The 19,113-nt window shown below is 35.7% G+C and overlaps 1 protein-coding gene across 2 annotated transcripts in view; it reads left to right on the top strand.

Moving 5' to 3' along the window:
* ARHGAP20 (Rho GTPase activating protein 20) overlaps positions 1 to 19,113 on the top strand; it is a 157,437-nt gene that overhangs the window by 106,309 nt on the left and 32,015 nt on the right. For both annotated transcript variants that reach the window (XM_031961130.1, XM_031961131.1), the window contains 2 exons: positions 6,538 to 6,604; positions 12,748 to 12,936. In XM_031961130.1, coding sequence (XP_031816990.1) covers positions 6,538 to 6,604; positions 12,748 to 12,936 — 256 coding nt within the window. The remainder of the gene's footprint in view (positions 1 to 6,537; positions 6,605 to 12,747; positions 12,937 to 19,113) is intronic.

The raw sequence follows: 19,113 nt of genomic DNA, 5'->3' as shown, positions 1-19,113 counted from the left end.
AATAAAGAAAAAGAAAGATCTTGAAAAGATGCCACAAAGATGGATAATGAGCTGAACCTAGAACTGAAAGGTAGAGAAAATTAGACCATATCACATTAGAAAACTAGAAGTGTTTTCAGAGATCCTTCCTTTAATGTAGGGGTTGACAGTTGTGGGGGGGATGAGGCATTTGGGGTTAAATGGCTTGCCCAAAGTCACACAGCTAGAGAGTGTTAAATATCTGAGGGCACATTTGAAGTCCTCTTAACTTTAGGGCTGGAGCTCTATGTACTATAATATATAGCTGTCTCAAAAGGCCCTATTTTTAAATCTCTATTCTTTCAGTCTGTCTATAAATCATGGAGTGACTATATCTCATTAGAATCACTATAGCATGTGAACAAAGTACATGAAAAGTGCATGTAAACTGTAGTTGATTATTAATGATGGCTGACATGAAGGAAATGATATAAAAGGCACCATTAAATCCATGAGATAAACCACTAAAGCAAGAACGTAGATAAATAGAAGAATAGCCTGAGTGTCGTACTCATATCCAAAACTTATTGGAAATATTAAAAGAACCAGAGAAAAGCATTTTGGATAGATTCTTTATAAAGAATTTAAAAGGAGATATACAGAAAAGGATCATACAAGATAAAAAAGCACTGATGGGTCTTGAGCTGCACAAGGAAGGGTCATACCTATTTTAATAAAGTCACAGATTCATTGAAGTGTGTATGTATGTGCATGTGCATGTGCGTATGTTGTTCATGATTTATTTTTCATGTCCAGGATGGTGACCTCTTGGCTCAATCTTTTCTCTTGAGCTTTCTGCTAAATGAACCATAATCATTCCTCCTTGAATTTTTGTTCTTCGTTTCATCAACACTGTGTTCAGGTCTTATCTATCTGGCTGTTGTTTGTCTTTCTATGTTGCTGATTCTTCATTCCTTTCACTCAGACATTGGAAGCATCTTAAAATGGAGTGCTCCATTTTAAACCTTTTGTGTCTTTTTCCTTTTATATAGATTCCCTTGGGAATCTCACAAGCACACTTCACTTCAGTTATAGGTAAAATGCAAATGAAAATGCAAATGATTCAACTTAAGCAAGCCTTTACTCTGCACTTGCTATGTGCTAGGCTCTATGGATAGAAGGAAAAAATTCCCTGACCTCATGGAGCTTGCATTCTACTAGGATGAAGTAACTTGTACATGAGGAAGTAAACACAAAGTAATTTCAAAGAGGAAAATATTAATGACTAAGAATATTAGGAAAATCCTTGTGAAAGGAAGTCATCCCTGAGTCTGTGCTTTAAAGGAAGCTCAGGAGATGGTAATGGAATTGTGATTTGTAGTAAATAGCCTGCAGATCAATTCCCTGGATTAGAGAATACATGAAGATAAATAATAAGAAATGTAACTGGAAAGGTTAGTAGGAGCCTAGGACAGTAAGGTGGCAGAGAGGATAGAGTGCCCAGCTTGTAGTTAAGACTCATCTTCCTGAGTACAAATCTAGCCTCACACATTTACTAGCAGTATGATCCTAGACAATTTACTTAAGCTTGTGTGCCTCAGTTTCCTCATCTGTAAAATGAGTTGGAGAAGGAAATAGCAAGCCATTTTCATATCTTTGCCAAGAAAATCCCCAAAGTAACACATAATTGATAGTTTTGAAAGTTGTTGTAGAGGGAGAATCAATAACATATGACAAATGACTGCCAAATAAAGGGAAAGGGAAAGTTGTCTCCAAAGTTGATAAAGTGTATGATTGTAATGTTATTACATTAAAAAGAAATGGAGACGTTTGGGGGAAGAATTTTGAAAACCTCCAAATGTTTTGATTATTGTGGCATTTTCCTAGAAAACATGTCTAGTGCCTAGCTCCTAAATATTAGATAGAGTTCTTTTAAATTCAACAAATACTTAAGCACCTAGTATATTCAAGAAAGCTTATTAAGCACCTAGTACATGCAGAGAAATTATTAAACATCTAGTATAGACAAGACAACTTATTAAGTATAAAACACTGCTTTAAGCTTTGATTTAAATAGAAGACAACATCTGTGTCACAACCATATCCACCCTATGTCCTTTCCTATTTCTAGCTCCTCAACAATTTTTGTTTTGGAAAGAAACATTTTAGAAATATTTCTGGTAGAGATAGCAAGATATTAAGTGCTAAAGAAACGGGGAGTTAGATGTCACAAAAAGCTTTGTTAGAGCAGATTTTAACCCTCCTTTCTTCCTCTTGTCTCTTTAATATATAAGCAGCACAAAAGTAGGTATTTTATTTTATAGAAAGGGAATGAGATAAAACATAATGCAGTGGAATTTGGAGTCACTGGTGTAGGGTTCAGATCCCACACTGCCACATATTAGATTGGCCAAACACTTTGGCTCTCTGGGCCTATTTCCTGATCTAGAAAATGGGGTTTGACAAGATGACCTCTGGTCCTTTCCAGCTATAAATGTAAGATCCTTTGACTACTGCATTGAGACTTAAAGAAGTACTTCCGTTTTGCCATTATGAGCTATTTGCTGAGACATTGAAGTGACTCTAATAATAACTAACATTTCTGAAATGCTTTGCTCTTAGAAAGTGTTTTCCATATGTTACCATTTGAACCTCACAATACCCTGTGAGATAGGTGGTGCAAATATTTCAGTCTCATTTTATCATATGAGAAGCTTAGAAAGGCTAAATAATGTACTCATAATCTTTGGCTAATAAGTGGTTACAGCCAAAATTTGGACCCCAATCTTCTGGCTCCCAATTCAGGTGTTCATTCCTTTATCTCATATTGCTTTTTTATACAAGTCACACTTTTGTAACCATTCTCATTTTTTCTGAGAGTTTAGTTAAAACTAATAGTTTAGGGACCAGATTGACAGCAGTTTGCTTGGTGAGTGAGGGGAGGAGTTGAGACTCATTCACCAAAGTTGGAGTAGATTTAGAAAATCATTAATGAAAAGGTCACATTGTAAGAAAATAAACACAGAACCATGCATTAAAAGGTTCTAGGTTATTCTTTGAAATGCTACAAATTGGGTGACATAGAGTGTTAGTCCATGCATTTTCCTCATCTGTAACAGAAGAGGGCAGAAGGGGAGACTATTCTGGGGTCCCTTCTAGGACTTGCTTTCAGTGATTGATTCATCATAGATTGCTTGAAGGAATGAGCTGTCCTAATGCAGTTAAAATATAATTGACTGGACAGAAATTTTACTTATTTAGAAATTCTGCATAACACACTTATTGGATGAAATAAGTCTCTCCTAATCTTGTTTCATATCTCTTTTCTCATGCATTTATTTGTATAAGCAAAGATCTCCAATTGTTATGAGATGAAGAATAAGGCTTTAAATCTTGGAAGAGGCTGGTTGTGACTGGTGATTGGTTTGTAGGAAAAAATTGATTTATTATGATAACTTTCAAAAATCTGATGAATTTTCCTATTTGTTCTTTTTCTTTGGCCAAAGCGATTAATTTCTTCATATGAAAAGAATCTCAAAATACTTAATTTAATTAAGAATGAGGGCTGTTTGCTCACAATACAATTTCTAAGAATTATAATTCTGCTTTTTTCTGATGCTAAATAAAATGACAGGACTTTATTAGGGACTTATCTTTCTATTTGCAATAAATTAAAACTCAAATTTTACTACTGGAATGCATGAAGCATGTTTTTGAAATGTTGATAAGAAGGCAGATGTTATTCTTTTATGTAAAACAAATTAACATTCTGAAAGATGCCTAGGGAATAAAATTCTGCATTCGGATTCAAGATATCCTGAGTTCAAATCATATGTTAGATACCTAAAAAGCTATATGGCCCTAGACAAGTTACTTAGGTTCCTCATCTATAAAATGGACATGATAATAACACACTTCACTGGATCATTGTGAGAATCAGGATAATACATGTAAGGTACTTTGCCAACCTTAAAGTTCTATGTGAATTATGATGATGAAATGTATAAGAATAAGGTTATGATTTCCCATGAGAAGTGCAAAAAAAAAAAAAGAACAAATATAAACCATCTTGCCAAAGACTGATCTGTTTCTAGCAGTTCCATATGAAAGAATATTCTGTGATAGAATATTTTAACGTGATCCTGCAAAAGATAGACCAGAGAAGGTGATCTCTATCCAAAATGGAATTTTCAGCATCTATTATTTTCTATTAACAAAAATGGCTGTGCTAGCAGATGACTTTGTTTTCTTTGTGTGGAATTGCTGTCTTCCAGATTCCAGGTGTTGGTTTTTTCTTCTCTCTTCAGGACATCGCTAAGCTGAAATCCTAAACAAATCCTTTCTATCCTGTCATCTCAAAGCAAGTTGCCCAGCTGCCAAAAGCAGCAGGGTTAGTGCACTTTATAAAGCTGTCACCCTGTCCATCATGATGCTAAATGAATGGTGCTTGTGGTTTTCCCAGTTGTATGATAGATATTTATTGCAGGGTCATACAAAGCCCACATCAAAGATTTTCTGAGAACATTAAGGACCTAACAAAGGCCAAGAGATCATTCTCTTGGAAATAAGGAGGAATGTGAAAAAGTGTTCCAAATAAGTAATGATCTAAGAGAACCAAATAAATAGCACTGTGAGACTCTACCTCACACCAACAAATTGAAAAACATAATAAAAATTGGAAGCTGTACACGTTGGAAGGGAAGATAAGAACATGAATATACTGTTGGTAGTAATATAAATTGTTCCATGTGGTCTAGAGAACAATTTGGAATTAGGCAGGAAAGATCATTAAGTTAGACCTTTTGATCTAGCAGTACTATTAATGGGCATTCAGTCCCACAGAGTCAATGACAGAAAGAAAAGTCATCATATATTAAATATCCCAAAGGTCTAAGCAGCTTAAAATTATACTGAGACTTTAGGGACAGATGAACACACACACACACTTAAAACAAAATACATACAGCAGCACTTCGTGTACTGACAAAAAAAATCAGAAACAAAATGGATATATAGCAGTTGGGGAATAGTTGAGCAAATTGTAATGTAGAAGTACAGTAAAAACATCTTAAGATAAGGAATGTCAGATAGAAGAAATTCACAAAAACACAAGAAGAGAAGTATCTGTGTCCAATCAAGAAAAACTTGATATCACTTATGTAGGAGGTGGAATTGAACCAACTTTGAAGGATACTAGAGATTCTGAGGTGAGAAGAACTTTAAAGTGACTCTAAAGTGAGAGGACCCAAGTTCAAATCTTGCTCTAGTGTTTAGTACCTTTGTGACCCTGGACAAGCATTTAAGCTTCCTAAGACTCAGTTCCCTCATCTGCAAAGTGAGGGAATTGCTCAGGATCAGAGCAGGATCAGAGGAGACAAGGGGGCTTTGCAGAGATGTTATAAAGGTGGAAAGAATAAAACTTGATAACTTAGTGAAGAGAGTGTGAGTTTGGGGCAATGAGACTTAAAATCTTACTCTTATACCCACTTCAAAGCTCTGTTATGAGGGAAGCATTTTGTTGAAAATTTGTGATATGGGAGCTATTTTCCAATTCAGTAAACATGTGCCAAATTCTGTACCAGGTGAAATGCTAGAGAAAGTCAAGATCAGTTTGCCCTCAGGAAGTTTATATTCTACTGGGAGAAAACAACAATTACACACACACACAGATATACCCAATATATAGACAAAATAATTTCGGGAAGGAGAAGACTAACATTTGGGGTGACTAGGAATAGCCTAGTATAGGAAGTAGTACCTGCATACCTAAGAGGCTGTTGATACCCTACTTCATAATCAGAAAGTTAGGAAGAGGGAAAATAAATAAATAAATAAATAAATAAATGAACAAAAACAAAACAAAACAAAAGAATGTGGTACATGCTAGCAAATGCAGTCATTAGGTTCATTGGCTTTGCTTAAATGTCTTTTTTGTTGCTTTATTACCAGGAACGGTTCAATGGGGGCAGAGGAGGAGGGTAAAGGGAAGTAACTGTTATATAAAAGAAAAAGATAATAAAAAAAAAATTTAAGGGGAAAAAATAGAACTGAAAGAGAGTTCACTAAACTCTTATGAAATAGTGAGGGGGATATCACAGTCTGGGAATTGTATCACAAGTATGAGATTGATTCTCTTAGGATGCCTTTGTTGTTTGATATTTCTCCAGACTTTTAAAGAAATGGGGAGTTTTGATCTGATTTTTCTAGTATAGCATGATAAATATGGAAATAAATATGGAAAGAATTGTACATGTTTAAGCTATATGAGTTTGCTTGCTATCTTGGGGAGGGGAGAAAGGAGAGAAAAAATTGGAACATAAGGTTTTACAAAGAAAATAAAATGCTATTGATAAAAAGAAAGAAAAGGGAGAGGACCTCTGAATACTTTGGACCATATCTGAAACTCCAGGGTGATGCTCAATCCTACTATCTCAGACTACTACCAGTTATGGCACGCCATAGCCCAAAACAGATAGTAAAAGGCCCTATCTAGCAATCCTAAAATTGAAAATCTCTAGCATAAACCCAAAAAGAAAACGGTTTTTAACTCTTGAGAGGTGTCTCTGTTTCATTCCATAGGGTTTTGCAAAAGACTACCAACTGTGGGTAAATTCTGGAAGAGAAGAAGCTCCGTATCCACTCATTGGTAAGTTTCTGGGAAGATATAAGCAGGGAGGAGGTTTTTTAAAGTTATGTTAAATATAGGTACACTTAGTGGTATTGATTGTAACTTGTTACCTTTGGTCCTTCTCTTCTTTGTTAAATGCTTCTTAAACTAAACTAAATATTTACTTTTCAGAAAGATTTTTATATTATCAAGAGAAATGTAATTAATAATAACAAAAAGGCTGAGGGGAAACCAAAAACCATATCTTTATTTATCTACTAGTTTTCTTGTTTCTTGGATCTTTAGATTTCCATTGTATTTGGTAGTTGTCAGACCATATCTAGAATACAGTTTCTTGACAATATGCAATGGACCCAGAGAAAATCAACCAAGCATGGTAAGGGGGTAGTGAATAGGGACTGGAGAATAAGCCATATGTGGCAAATGAGGAAGAACTAGAAATATTTCAAAAAGGTGGAGGGATGGGTTTGGCACAGAGGGTTTTTGAATACTGTCTTGATGTATATGAAGTGTACCATATGGAAGTCACGTTAAATTTGTTTTCTTTGGACTCAATTGGGAGAAAGTAGAAGCATTGAAAGTCAAGTTTCTGAGAAGTATGTTTTGTTTCAGTTTAAGGAAACACATTTTAGTAATTACAGGTGTACAGGCATATAATAGGATATTTTTAGAGGTGATGGCTTTCCTGTCATTTGCTGTTCTCAGATAAGAGATTAAATGACTACTGAAATTTGGATGAAATGTCTTCAGAGATCTATGATTTTCTCAGAATATCCCACCATCTAATTATTTTGTTTTCTTTTTGACCCACATGCTTATTATTTAAAGCATAACTCTTGAATTTTGCCTCTATATCTCCAGCCTGACTCTACCTTGAGAGAACAATTCATTATCTAGGCATAACAAACAGTCCATCTACAAATAATTAATAAACATCTTACCTTTGGACTCTTCACAATATTCTTCTGCTCTCCAAACCATAGTGTTAAATCATTTCTTTGTCTGTATTTCTTAGTGCTAATTCCCCAGTGGTCATAACTAAAATTATTAGATTGTTGGGTCTGTTATTCCCTTTAATGAGCACAGATAAAGCAGGAGGCTTGGACCAGGAAATCAAAATCTCCTAGATAATCTCTAAGGCAGTGATTGCCACCGGGCTATTCACCTTAAAGTTGACTGAAATTCAGAAGGAATTCAGAGCCAGACATATTTCCCTGTGTCCAATTTAGAGACTTCTTTCAGCAATTCTCTCAGCAATTCTCTTATTTCCAGGCATCTCAATCCCTGGAGCATTTGCAATTGGCAGGAGAGCCTCTCTCTATAGGACAGACATATGTACACATACTCACATTGACTTACAAAGTCTGTAATTTCTGTGTCATGTGAAAAAGAATAAATGTCTGTCTCACTTGACAAATCTTTCTTAAAAAACTACATTAAAGAATCATCAATGTTTGAAGATCTTTAGGATTGGGGAATTAGTACATTTAAATAGTACAATTTTCATGATAATTTCTTGAGAGATGCATTGTACCATTCAGCATGATTTTTAGCTTCCTTTAACAATTACAGGCAGCTATGAAATGCTTTTATGTATACTGTCTTATGTCATTAGCAAGATTTAGATACAAAATGGGTCTATCTTGTTCTGCTTGCCCAAATCTTACCCTTTATTTATTTAAGTTTAAATGTTCCTGCTTTTTACCTAAAGTAAAGTATTTCTTGGATTCCACCTTCAAAGAGGCATCTGTGGTCTGCTGGAAAGAAAGAACATCGGCTTTTGATTCAGACAAGCTATATAATCAAGGCTTGAAACTTTCACTTTTTACCTGTCAAGTTGAGCATAAATTTCCCCTTTAGGAACTTTATTTTCCCCATCCATAAAATGTCCATTAAGAACACTTTAATTCTAATTCTTTCATTGATTTTTGTGAGAATAAGATGGGATCGCATATATACATATTTATGTTGTGGTGGTAGTTGCATTGTTGTTCAGTTGTATCAATCATATCCAACACCTTATAACTCCATTTAGGGTTGTCTTGGCAAAGATACTGGAATAGATTGCCATTTCCATGTTCAGTTTCTTTTCCAAATAAGGAAACTGAGGCAAACAGGGTTAAATGACTTGTCTAGGGTTACACAGCTAGGAAATGTCTAAGATCAGATTTGAACTCAGGAAGATGACTTTTCCTGTCTCCAGGTCTGGCAATATATCTAATGCACCTAGTTGTATATCTGTTTATACACACACACATATATACATATATGTCCGTGTGTGTGTGTGGAAAGAGAGAGAGAAAGATAGATACAGAGAGATGGAGAAAGAGAGAGGGAAGGAAGGAGAGAGGGTGAGATTTATGCACACAAAATTTTTGTAAACTGTATAAGTATCAGCAATTGTCATTCCACCTCTGAATTACTACTGCAGATCCCCATATTGTCAGTCTCAGTGCATTGGTTAGTTCTGCTGAACTGCTTCTTCTACCTCTTTATTTTTGGTAATAGGTACTGACTTACTGTGTGGAATATCAGAAAGAGATAAAGATGATATAAAAACTAGTAGATATAAAAATTTTTAAATATTGGGTTAAAAGAATACGTGTAGTACTCAGAATTCTTTCCTTCAGTCCTTTCATTTTTTGATGGGTCAGTTCAGCATTCAGGTGATCTGTCTCTTACTTCCCACTCTTGTCCCATGCTTGGCTCTTCTGAAATGTTTTCTTTAATAAAGAAAAGAAGCCAAATGTCAACAAAGGGGGAAATATGGTGACCTATTCAGCTCCTTCCTTTGCTACTTACAATACAAATTGTATTCAAGTTTCTGATCATGTTTTAGGTCATTTTAGTTGGGATCAGACATCCTATAGACATATGACAACAGCCCACATTTATTAACTGAAAATGGCAGGAGAGAGCATTGTACTAGAAAAGATGCACAGTTTAGATAACACACATCTTCTTTCTTCATCAATTTACAATTAATTCAGTGGAATGGGCTGCCTGCAGAGATAACAGGGTTTTCCACCCGCAACCTTGAAGATTTTCTAGCAGCAGCCAGATAATCACTTGTCCTTTATGTTACATTTGGGGTTCATTTGTGCATGCTTGGATTAGGTGGCTGCTGAAGTCCTTTCCAACTCTCAAATTCAGTGACTACTAGTATTCAGTAAGCAATAAAATATATAAGAACACAAAGTGGCAAAAAGGGAGTTCAAAAGAAGTGCATTCAAGTCTAGCCTCTGAAACATAGCAGCTCTGGTCATCATGGGCAAATCTTAACCTCTTCTTTCCCTTGGGCAACTTCCTAATTCCAGGATTATTGGTTGTCCATCTTCATTAGCATAGGTAGTTTATGTGCTAGGAGTTGCCTATACTGATGATATCATGATTATGCACAGATATCTATAGTGTGTGCAGCATTTGATGTTAACTATATTAGAGCAAGACAAACAAAGTATTATAAGAGATCCAAGGGAAAAGAACATTGTTGGCAAGGTGGGACCAGAGAAGACATTGATCCATATTTCCTTGGGTCGTAACAAATTCTTAACTTTATTACATTTAATTTAATTCCTCTGCAGCTATTGATACTTTCAGAGACTAACTGAAGATGCCCATCTTCAGAGGAGCTATGGGCCCTAGCTCATTTGTCCTCAGTTCTTCAAGTTAGTTCCTCTGACATCTTTGTGGGAATTTTTTGTGGATAGCAGCCTTTAGGCTTTTAGCAGCATCAGTGACATTATGGGTGCTTAAAGGATAATGTGCAGACCATGATTGTCACTCCGCATCAATACTACATTTTCTGTGCCTGAGGTTCTGTGCAACCCTGAACTCTTGATTAGCCATATGTCCTTCACACACATTTCTTTCATTTGGTGTCTTACCCCTACTTCCCCCTTTTGGCTGAAAACATTGAAGTTGCTGGAATAATTTATTATGGGCTAGAGCTTCAGCAGTGTGTTGGGATCTCTGCCAGAGGAACATGGAATGCACAGCACGGGTTGCTGAAGTTAAGTGAGACAAAATAGGAGGTGATTGAAGAGCACCTTTGCTGTTCCCTTAAAATATGTGTATAACAGCACAATTTGGAACACAAAGGTCTTTGAAGATAGATGGAATGAAAACTATTGCTCTCAGCCCATGAGGGACTGACCCACCAACATAGATTCAATTCTTATACCCCAGGACTTGAGTTGTCCAGTCTGTGAATGGTCTATGTTGCTCGCTGATTCCTACAGTTGCTGCCATTTCCTCTTGGTGACAGTTCTGTCGTTGTCCATTGCAACTCCTAACAGAGGACAATGGCAGAAGAGAAGATTGAGAGTGGACAGATCTGTTCCCAACAAATGCTGTTGATTAACCGTCCAGCATCCCATGCAATATGTGGTCTGTACACCTCAATCCCTTGTTGTCTCTGTTAGTACAGAGAGGACATTCTCTCGGCCCAATGGATTACTCCATTTTCCCAATATTCCCTGTGCTTTTCTATCTTTGCCTAAAATACTTTTCTTCCTCCTCGTCACCTGCTATCTTTTATTTTTTCTGATTTGTTTTGATGCTCTTTGTTTTTAAATCAACTACTTTACAAAAGAATAGAAAGTAGATTAATTAAAATAACCTACCCATTAAAAAAAAATTTGCCATAATATTCACTGTTCCATATCTTCCCCCCCACTCACAATTCTGCAAAGTAGTCAAAGAAGTACATTTTGGGGAAGTTAAGCTTAAATATTATAAATTCATAGCATTCAGTTTTGATTGATATATTGCTGTTTTCTATATTGCTTTTTTCCTTATATATGTTGATTTGCTAATTGTGTTTACTTCACTTTGAATTGGTTCAAATAAGTCATCCCACGTATCACTGAATAAAAAATTCTTTTTTTTTTTTTTTTTTTTACAGCTCAATAATATCCCATTATGTTCAAAAATCACAATATGTTTAACCATTTCCCAATCAATGGGTATATATTGTGTTTGCTTATTGTTTGGTGTTGTTCAATCACATCTGACTTTTTGATCCCAATTAGGTTTTCTTGGCCAGGATACTGAAATGGTTTACTATTACCTGTATCTCCTTTTTACAGATGAAAAAAACTGTGGTAACAGGATTAAGTGACTTGTCATGATCACACTGTTAATAAATGCCTAAGGCCAGATTTGAACTCAGGATAATGAGTTTTCTTGCCTCCTGGTCCAGTTCTCTATGTACTGTGCCACCTAGATTATCCATCCTTTGAAAAAAGAAGTTACATGAAATTTTGTCAGATTCTCTTTGTTGGTAACAATCTTCCCCCCTTGTGGAGCATTTTGTTCTGTACCTCTAAAATGTACTTATCAGATAACATTTACTATTATAGTTCCTGCCTTTTATTCCCCAATAAAGTATAGCTTTCCTAAGATCAGAGATTATGTCTTCTCATAATATTATTTCTTTCCTGGTGACTAGAAGAGGATTTTGTGCCCAACAGACACTTAATAAATAATGGATAAATGGATAGATGAATTGTTGAATCATTCAATCAAAGGAATGTAGAGCTTGCAATTTCTGATTATAATGGAATTAGAATTGATTTCCCATAATATCCTTGTTTCTCTTTTTCTTCCATTTTGTAAGGAAAGAATAAGATAGATGCACTGAGAAATAGGCACAAGGCCTTTAAGCTTTATAAAATTTTAAAGTTTTATGATTCTGTCTGCCTCAAAGGAAGACAAAAAGAAAAAATATGTTTTTTGCTACTCTGAGAATAGAGCATTTAGTTTGTATCACAGAATGCTCCTCTGAAATTGTAAATGATGATTACTGCCCAACAGAGTATATTGACTTTTTAACGTAAGGTATCCAAATTATGAAGTTTAATGGATAAAGCACGAGGCCTGTAGACAGGAAGACCTGGCCTGCTTAAAAAGACCCTGCACTTATTCCTGTCTACCTCAGTTTCCTCATCTGTAAAATGAGCTAAAGAAATAATTACAGTATCTTTGCCAAGAGAACCCTAAGTGTTGGGTTACAAAAACATGACTGAAAAACTATCAGCCCCCAGACACAAATTAACAGCCATCCCACTCCATTGCATACATTTTCACAATAAGGTAGTTATAGTGTAACTCTGTGATGAAGCTATTCCAAGTCTCTTACTTGGATCTTTCTCTTCCAGGTCATGAGTATCCTTATGGAATTAAAATGAGCCACCTTCGAGACACTTCATTCCTGATGCTGGGATCAAAGAGCTCCCCGTCTCCTTTAGACCTCCAGGAATCCTTCCTCATGGAGCAGCTGCCCCGGGAGATGCAATGTCAGTTTATACTGAAGCCCAGCCGCCTGGCTGAGTGCCAGCCCCTGACTGGTGAGTGGCTTCCCTTCACAGAGGCTGCATTCAGCATCAAGGACGCAAGGCTGAAAACTGCTATTATACAGAGTGACTTACTTCAGGCAAGGGAGGAGGGGGAACAAATCCTACCCAGAGGAGAACCTTGTTCTCTCAGATTTCTCTCTTTACACTTAACCGAGAAAAGGTAAGATTTCCAGAAAGGGTTAGATTAGTTCACAGTAAATATCAGTGGATAGACAGAAAATGTTTTCCATTATTTGTTTTCTACACTTTCCTTTTTCCTTTAAGTCTGTGCTCACTAGAAAGATTGAAACCAGGTGACACTTGCATTGCTTCCTCGGTCCCTTTCTTTGCAAACATTCCTCTGCTTTCATCATACACACAACTGCAACAGTGTTTAAGAACACAGTACTTGAGCAAAATAACTGTATAGACATGTATACATATATTGTATTTAACTTATACTTTAACATGTTTAACATGTATGGGACTACCTGCCATCTGGGAGAGAGGGTGGGGGGAAGGAGGGGAAAAGTTGGAACAGAAGGTATTGCAATTGTCAGTGCTGTGAAATTACCCATGCATATATCTTTTAAATAAAATGCTATAATAATAAGAAGAAGAAGAACACAGTACTTGGAGTCAAGGAAATCTGAGTTCAAATCGTGCCTCAGACACTTACTAGTTGTGTGATATTGGGCAAGTCACTTAACTTCTCTTTAGCTCAGTTTCCTCATCTATCTAAATGGAAATAATAATAGCACATATGTCACAAGTTTGTTATGAGGATCAAATGAGATGATATTTGTAAAGCACATGGTAAACCTTAAAACATTTTGTAAATGTTAGTATTATTACTATTGTCACCTAAAGGATAAATCATGGCAATTAGACCATGGGGAATGTGTGTCAAAAGGGTAAGGTACTCTGCTTAGTGGCTGATTTATGAAAAATAGGAGAAAATAAAACTACATAAAAGCAGAATGATAAATCCTTCCTTGCCTGGCTTTCTGAAACATGTAAGTTATTTCTGAAACATATAGTTATTTTTCTTACAATGTCATGTTCAAGACTGGACATTCTTCTTCTACCTTATAATTATAAAAAGCAATGTAAAAGAAATTAGAGCTGAAGGAAACCTTAAAGATCAATAAACTTGTATGATTATTTTACAAGTAAGGAAATAAGAATTCAGAGATTGACTTGCCCAGAATTGCATAGCTAACAGATAGAGTTGAGTTTTTTGTTTTTTTTTAACTCAATTATCCTCAAATCCTGGAATCTTTATACTTTTTGGCCGCTTTCTCCCTTACAACTTTGGAATAAAAAAAAAAAAAAAGCACAACATAATGAAATTGGTAATTACTTACCATTAATTTGAGTTTTGAGTTTAAATCCTTAGTAAATTTGGAAGCATTTTGAGGACCATATCCTAACCATCTTGGTATCTTCTCCCATTTTCCCTTCCCAAAACAAACCACACATATTTAACACAAAGTTACAGCATCAAATTTTCTGGATATTTTGAATTTCAAGAAAAGTAAGAATGTTTTAACAGAACTTTAAAAAAAAGGAAAACTTGGTGTCTCAGTTTTTTGGCTAAGAGAACACAATGCATACTCAGTGAAGTTAGGTAATATGGAGCTGTTTATTTCTCTTTGTTATGTCAAATCTACCCCACCCCATCCTTGTGCATTTAAAGTGTTTTGAGGCCAAGACCCACATAATAACTGAGCTTTATATAGCCCCCGGTACTACAGAGAGTCAGTACCTAATGAATGTAACATGTACATGCTCCTACTTTGTTTTCCATAACCATTTATTGAATTGAATTGCACTGGTTCCAAAAATTAAATTGTATGTAAAACAGGAGAAAATAGATTTCAGAATGTCATAAAGCAATTAAAAAAAACATAATTGAAAATTATTTTCATCTGTTCAGTTTGAAGATTAGCTTTTTCACCTTAATGTTTTTGTCTTGTTTGAAAGTTCATATTATATATACTGCCTACATGAGATCTTTCCTGATCCTGCTAGCAATTTCTATCTCTTCCCTAAAAAGAAAGTTGCCTTTTAGTTCACATGTATATACTTAAGTCTATATGTTGTCTCTTCTGCCAGCCTCAGGAGGGAATGGGTTCCCTCACTGGAAGTCTCTGAGTAAAGACTGTGTACCTACTCATCAGTATATTTTCTTTTGATTTTTTTTAAACTCATATATACTAACTAAATATTTATTTTTTTGGTTACCTTTCATTTTTTTACTACATACTTATTTCCAGATATACCCCTTCCTTGTCCATATTCCAGGGAACCTTCCCTTCTAAGGGGGGAAAACATTTAAACAAAGTAAACCTCTACATGTAGGATTGCATGTAATTTGTTTTTTTACATCTGTTCAACCAATCAATAGATATTTTTAACAATATGTACCCCATACTTTGCTAGACTCTAGGTATACAGAATCTCTGCCTCTTAAGAAGTATATATTCTACTGGGAAAACAACATGTACGTAAGTCTTCCCATAGTTTTAATTCCTCTTATCCACCATTTCCTATGACCTATTAATATTCCAACAGATTAATGTATCATGATTTGTCTAGCCATTTCTCAAATCAGTACATATCCATGTTGTTTCCTGTTCTTTGCTACCTCAGAAAATGTTGCTATGAATATTTTGGTGTTTATGAGATCTTTGATCTTTGGCATTCTCATGGTGTATGACTGACAATGGAATTGCTGGGTTAAAAAAGATGAACAATTTAGTCACTTTTTTGTTTGTGTGTTTGTTTCACAAAATTCCAAACTATCCAGAATGATTGGACCAATTCATAGCTCTGCTGGCAGTATATTAGTGTACCCATCTTCCTACAGCCTCTCCATCCTTGCTTGTTTCTGTCAGAAGGATGATGCCCACAGTAATGCCATATTCTATAACAGCCACATGGTCAGAGAAAAGATCAGGATTTGAATAAGGTCATTGATGATACTCAAAGGAAAGTTTAAGTGCAAGAGTGAGAATGGAAGCCATTGGAAGTTAGGAAATATTAATGAGTATTGAGAAATGAATCAAAAAAGCAAAGAGAGAGTAGGGGTATCTTGTTGGTTGTTTTTGGTTCTTGAGGCTAGGGGACATTTATATATATATATATTTGAAGGCATACACACCAGATTGCATGAGACAAGCACAGATTGATGAGCAAGAGGATAATAGAGGGAGCAAAGTCCTGAAAGAAGTGGGAGGATAAAAACACAGATGAAGGCATTAACTTTGCAAAGTAGAAATGACATGTCTTCCTGAGAGAGAAGGAAGGAAAGCATATTAATAATAGTTAATACCTGTAACACTTTAGGAGTTACAAAGTATTTTAGGTTCATTATCTTATATTATTATCACAACCTTTTTATGAAGTAGTCATTGTAGAAATGTTATACCTATTTTATAGATTAGGAAGAAGAGCACTGAGAGGTTAATTAAGGTGAAAAGGTGAATGAAAAGTCCGAGGGCAGAGGCCTTGCTTAATTTTGTGTTTGTTGGATTAAACTGAATGAATGCATTTTGTATAGGTAATATGGAGCAACATGGGGCTAACAGAAGGTAAAATGAAAATGTAATGAATCCTGTCTATGACTTTTCTTTAGCTGTATAGTACTTTATAGATTGAGATTTGGTGCGGACAGTGGTTCTTACAAGCCAAGCTGATGACTGATGTTATGCTTGAGCATCACTGTTTTTGAAGAAAGGAGACCTATGAGTCCAATCTCCATATTTCTGTGTCTCTAATTATCTGCTTTTTTAAACTAGAGGATTAATCTCAAAATAATTTGATATACCCATTTTACAAGTATGTTAACTGAGGCAGGCCATAATTAATGAAACCTTAGTCCAGTTTATGTCAGAGGCATTATAAATTCATATGGTTGTAGGGTATATTTGAAAATTAATGAGGCCTTTATGCCTTTTGTCATGAGGTCATAAGACTGAGAGATAAAAGGGGATCGTAAAGGTCATTTAGTTCTACTCCCTCATTTGGAGTTGAAGAAATTGAGACCCAAAGAGATTAAGGTACATTTCCTCATTCACAGAGGTAGGGAGTAGCAGAGTCAGGATTCTTAAATTCTGAATCCAGCATTTTTTTCTATGCCATACTGATTCCCCCTATCTGGACCAGACATCATCATCTACCCTCCAAAATGGTTGGCACCATCATCTGTGAGTTGATGCTGTACTTGTCTTAATTTTATATGAACACTAATGGGAAAGCAGTGACATCACAGGTGTGCCCTATCATAAGAAAACTAAATTTACAAAAATCTAGATTTAAAAACTAAACAAGTCAAAGGATTTGTTAATATATATCATGATAGTTCTTCCTCTTAGATTTCACCTCAGGCTTCCTTGAAATAGCAACCTCCTGTTGCATTTTAAATGGCTTAGTTTTTCATTTTGATTTGTACACAACTCCAGAAACATGTGGTGTGTTAAGTGAGCTACAACTGTGCCTTCCTCACCCGCCCCTCAGTGTTAGCATTTTCACAGCCTATGAAACAAATAGAATTCTTACTGCACTCAATCTTTGATGTTCATTCCCTGTCTCCTTGCTTTTGCTTCTTCTGGTCACCCTATTCAGCTAAGGAATCCCAGAAATTGTAGGCTTAGAAATCCAGGAGATTTCTGAAAGGGGGTGTCAAAAGCTATCCAGATTAGTTCCCTCATTTTACAGAAGAGTAAACTGAGTCCTAGGAAGGTGAAATCACTTGCTGGAAGTCACAGGCAGTATCAGTCAAGGTTTTAACTAAAACCTTCTGACACCAGCCTCCTCTTTTCACTTTGACAAGTTTGTGTACAAATTCCTTCACTAATTATGACAATTCCTGAGGTTTATATAAATTTTTAAGGTTTACAAAGCACTTCACAAAAATTGTCATATTTGAGCCTCACAACAATCACATGAGATTATGATTCTAGATTAAGTGATAAGGGCATTAATTTATGTAGTAGGAGGGAGGGAAGGAAGGAAGGAAGGAAGGAAGGAAGGAAGGAAGGAAGGAAAAGAAGGGAGGGAGGGAAGGAGGGATGGATTAAGCATCAAGCATTTACTATGTGCCCTATTATGCTAAGCTAATACAGGGAAGATGATATGAGGGCAGAATGATCAGATTTGGAACTTTGGATAGGAGCTAAATCTAAATGACTGGAAGAATGGCCATATATCATCTACAGAAGCAGGGAAGTTGGGAATGCAGGGGCAAGTTTAAGGAGAATAAGCTATCTAGACAGAAGAAAATTAAAGATAATAAAATATGGCCCCTCATCTATACTAAGCACATATGGTTCTTTCTCTCTCTCTCTCTCTCTCTCTCTCTCTCTCTCACATGTCTAAATCTTTCCTCTCCAACTAAACTAAGGTTATATTTTTAGTGCTCAATGTGTGGCAAAAATTTAATAAATTCATAACTTAATTTAGTTCTTAAATATCCAAATGCATTTCTAATACATGAAGGGAATAAGACTTTTCAGAACATGTTAGATTTTATGAAATAACTTTTTACCTAATTTCAAGTTCAGTGATTGAATTTTCTTGGGAAAAAATAACTGACTACAACTATTCAGTTCTTAGTAATAATGTTCTTTCTCAGAGTCATTATGTCTGCAATATTTGCAAGATAGAGGTTCAAAAGTCTACCTACAAGCCTTGATAAGCAGCCCCTAACTATTTCCTCATGGTGGTGGTGAAATAGGAGGGTGTGGGGGAGGTATCTGTGTAGTGTCTTTAATAACCCCAGTGGATTAAATAAAAGAAGGGGAAGGCAAGGTTAAAATCAATTTGGGAAAAGACTACAGAAAATCCTTGTTTCATTCACTTTCTACCAATGGAAAATAATTTCTGAACTTGGGCAGATAACCAATAAACTTGAAAATAAGCTTTAGCCATCCAGGATTGGATACATGAGTGAAGAGGAGATTACTTGAAAATTCTCAGGAATTTTATTTATAACCCTCATCGGGTTTTCCTGGGTATACAACTTTTTGGTGGACCATCTGGCAATATTAAAGCCTGGACCCAGTGAGTTTTTTGACCCATGCTTCCTCTACTCCTATTCATGCCAAAAAGAGTATGGCAGAATGAGATTCTGATTGTAAAGCCAAAAGTTAAAAGAATATTTCAGAGAACAGAGCAAGCCATAGT

The sequence above is a fragment of the Sarcophilus harrisii genome, chromosome 3, assembly GCF_902635505.1.
Source record: "Sarcophilus harrisii chromosome 3, mSarHar1.11, whole genome shotgun sequence".
NCBI classification, from domain to species: domain Eukaryota; kingdom Metazoa; phylum Chordata; class Mammalia; order Dasyuromorphia; family Dasyuridae; genus Sarcophilus; species Sarcophilus harrisii.
The sequence above is the reverse complement of the archived record's forward strand: the minus strand, read 5'-3'. Positions and strand labels throughout refer to the sequence as shown.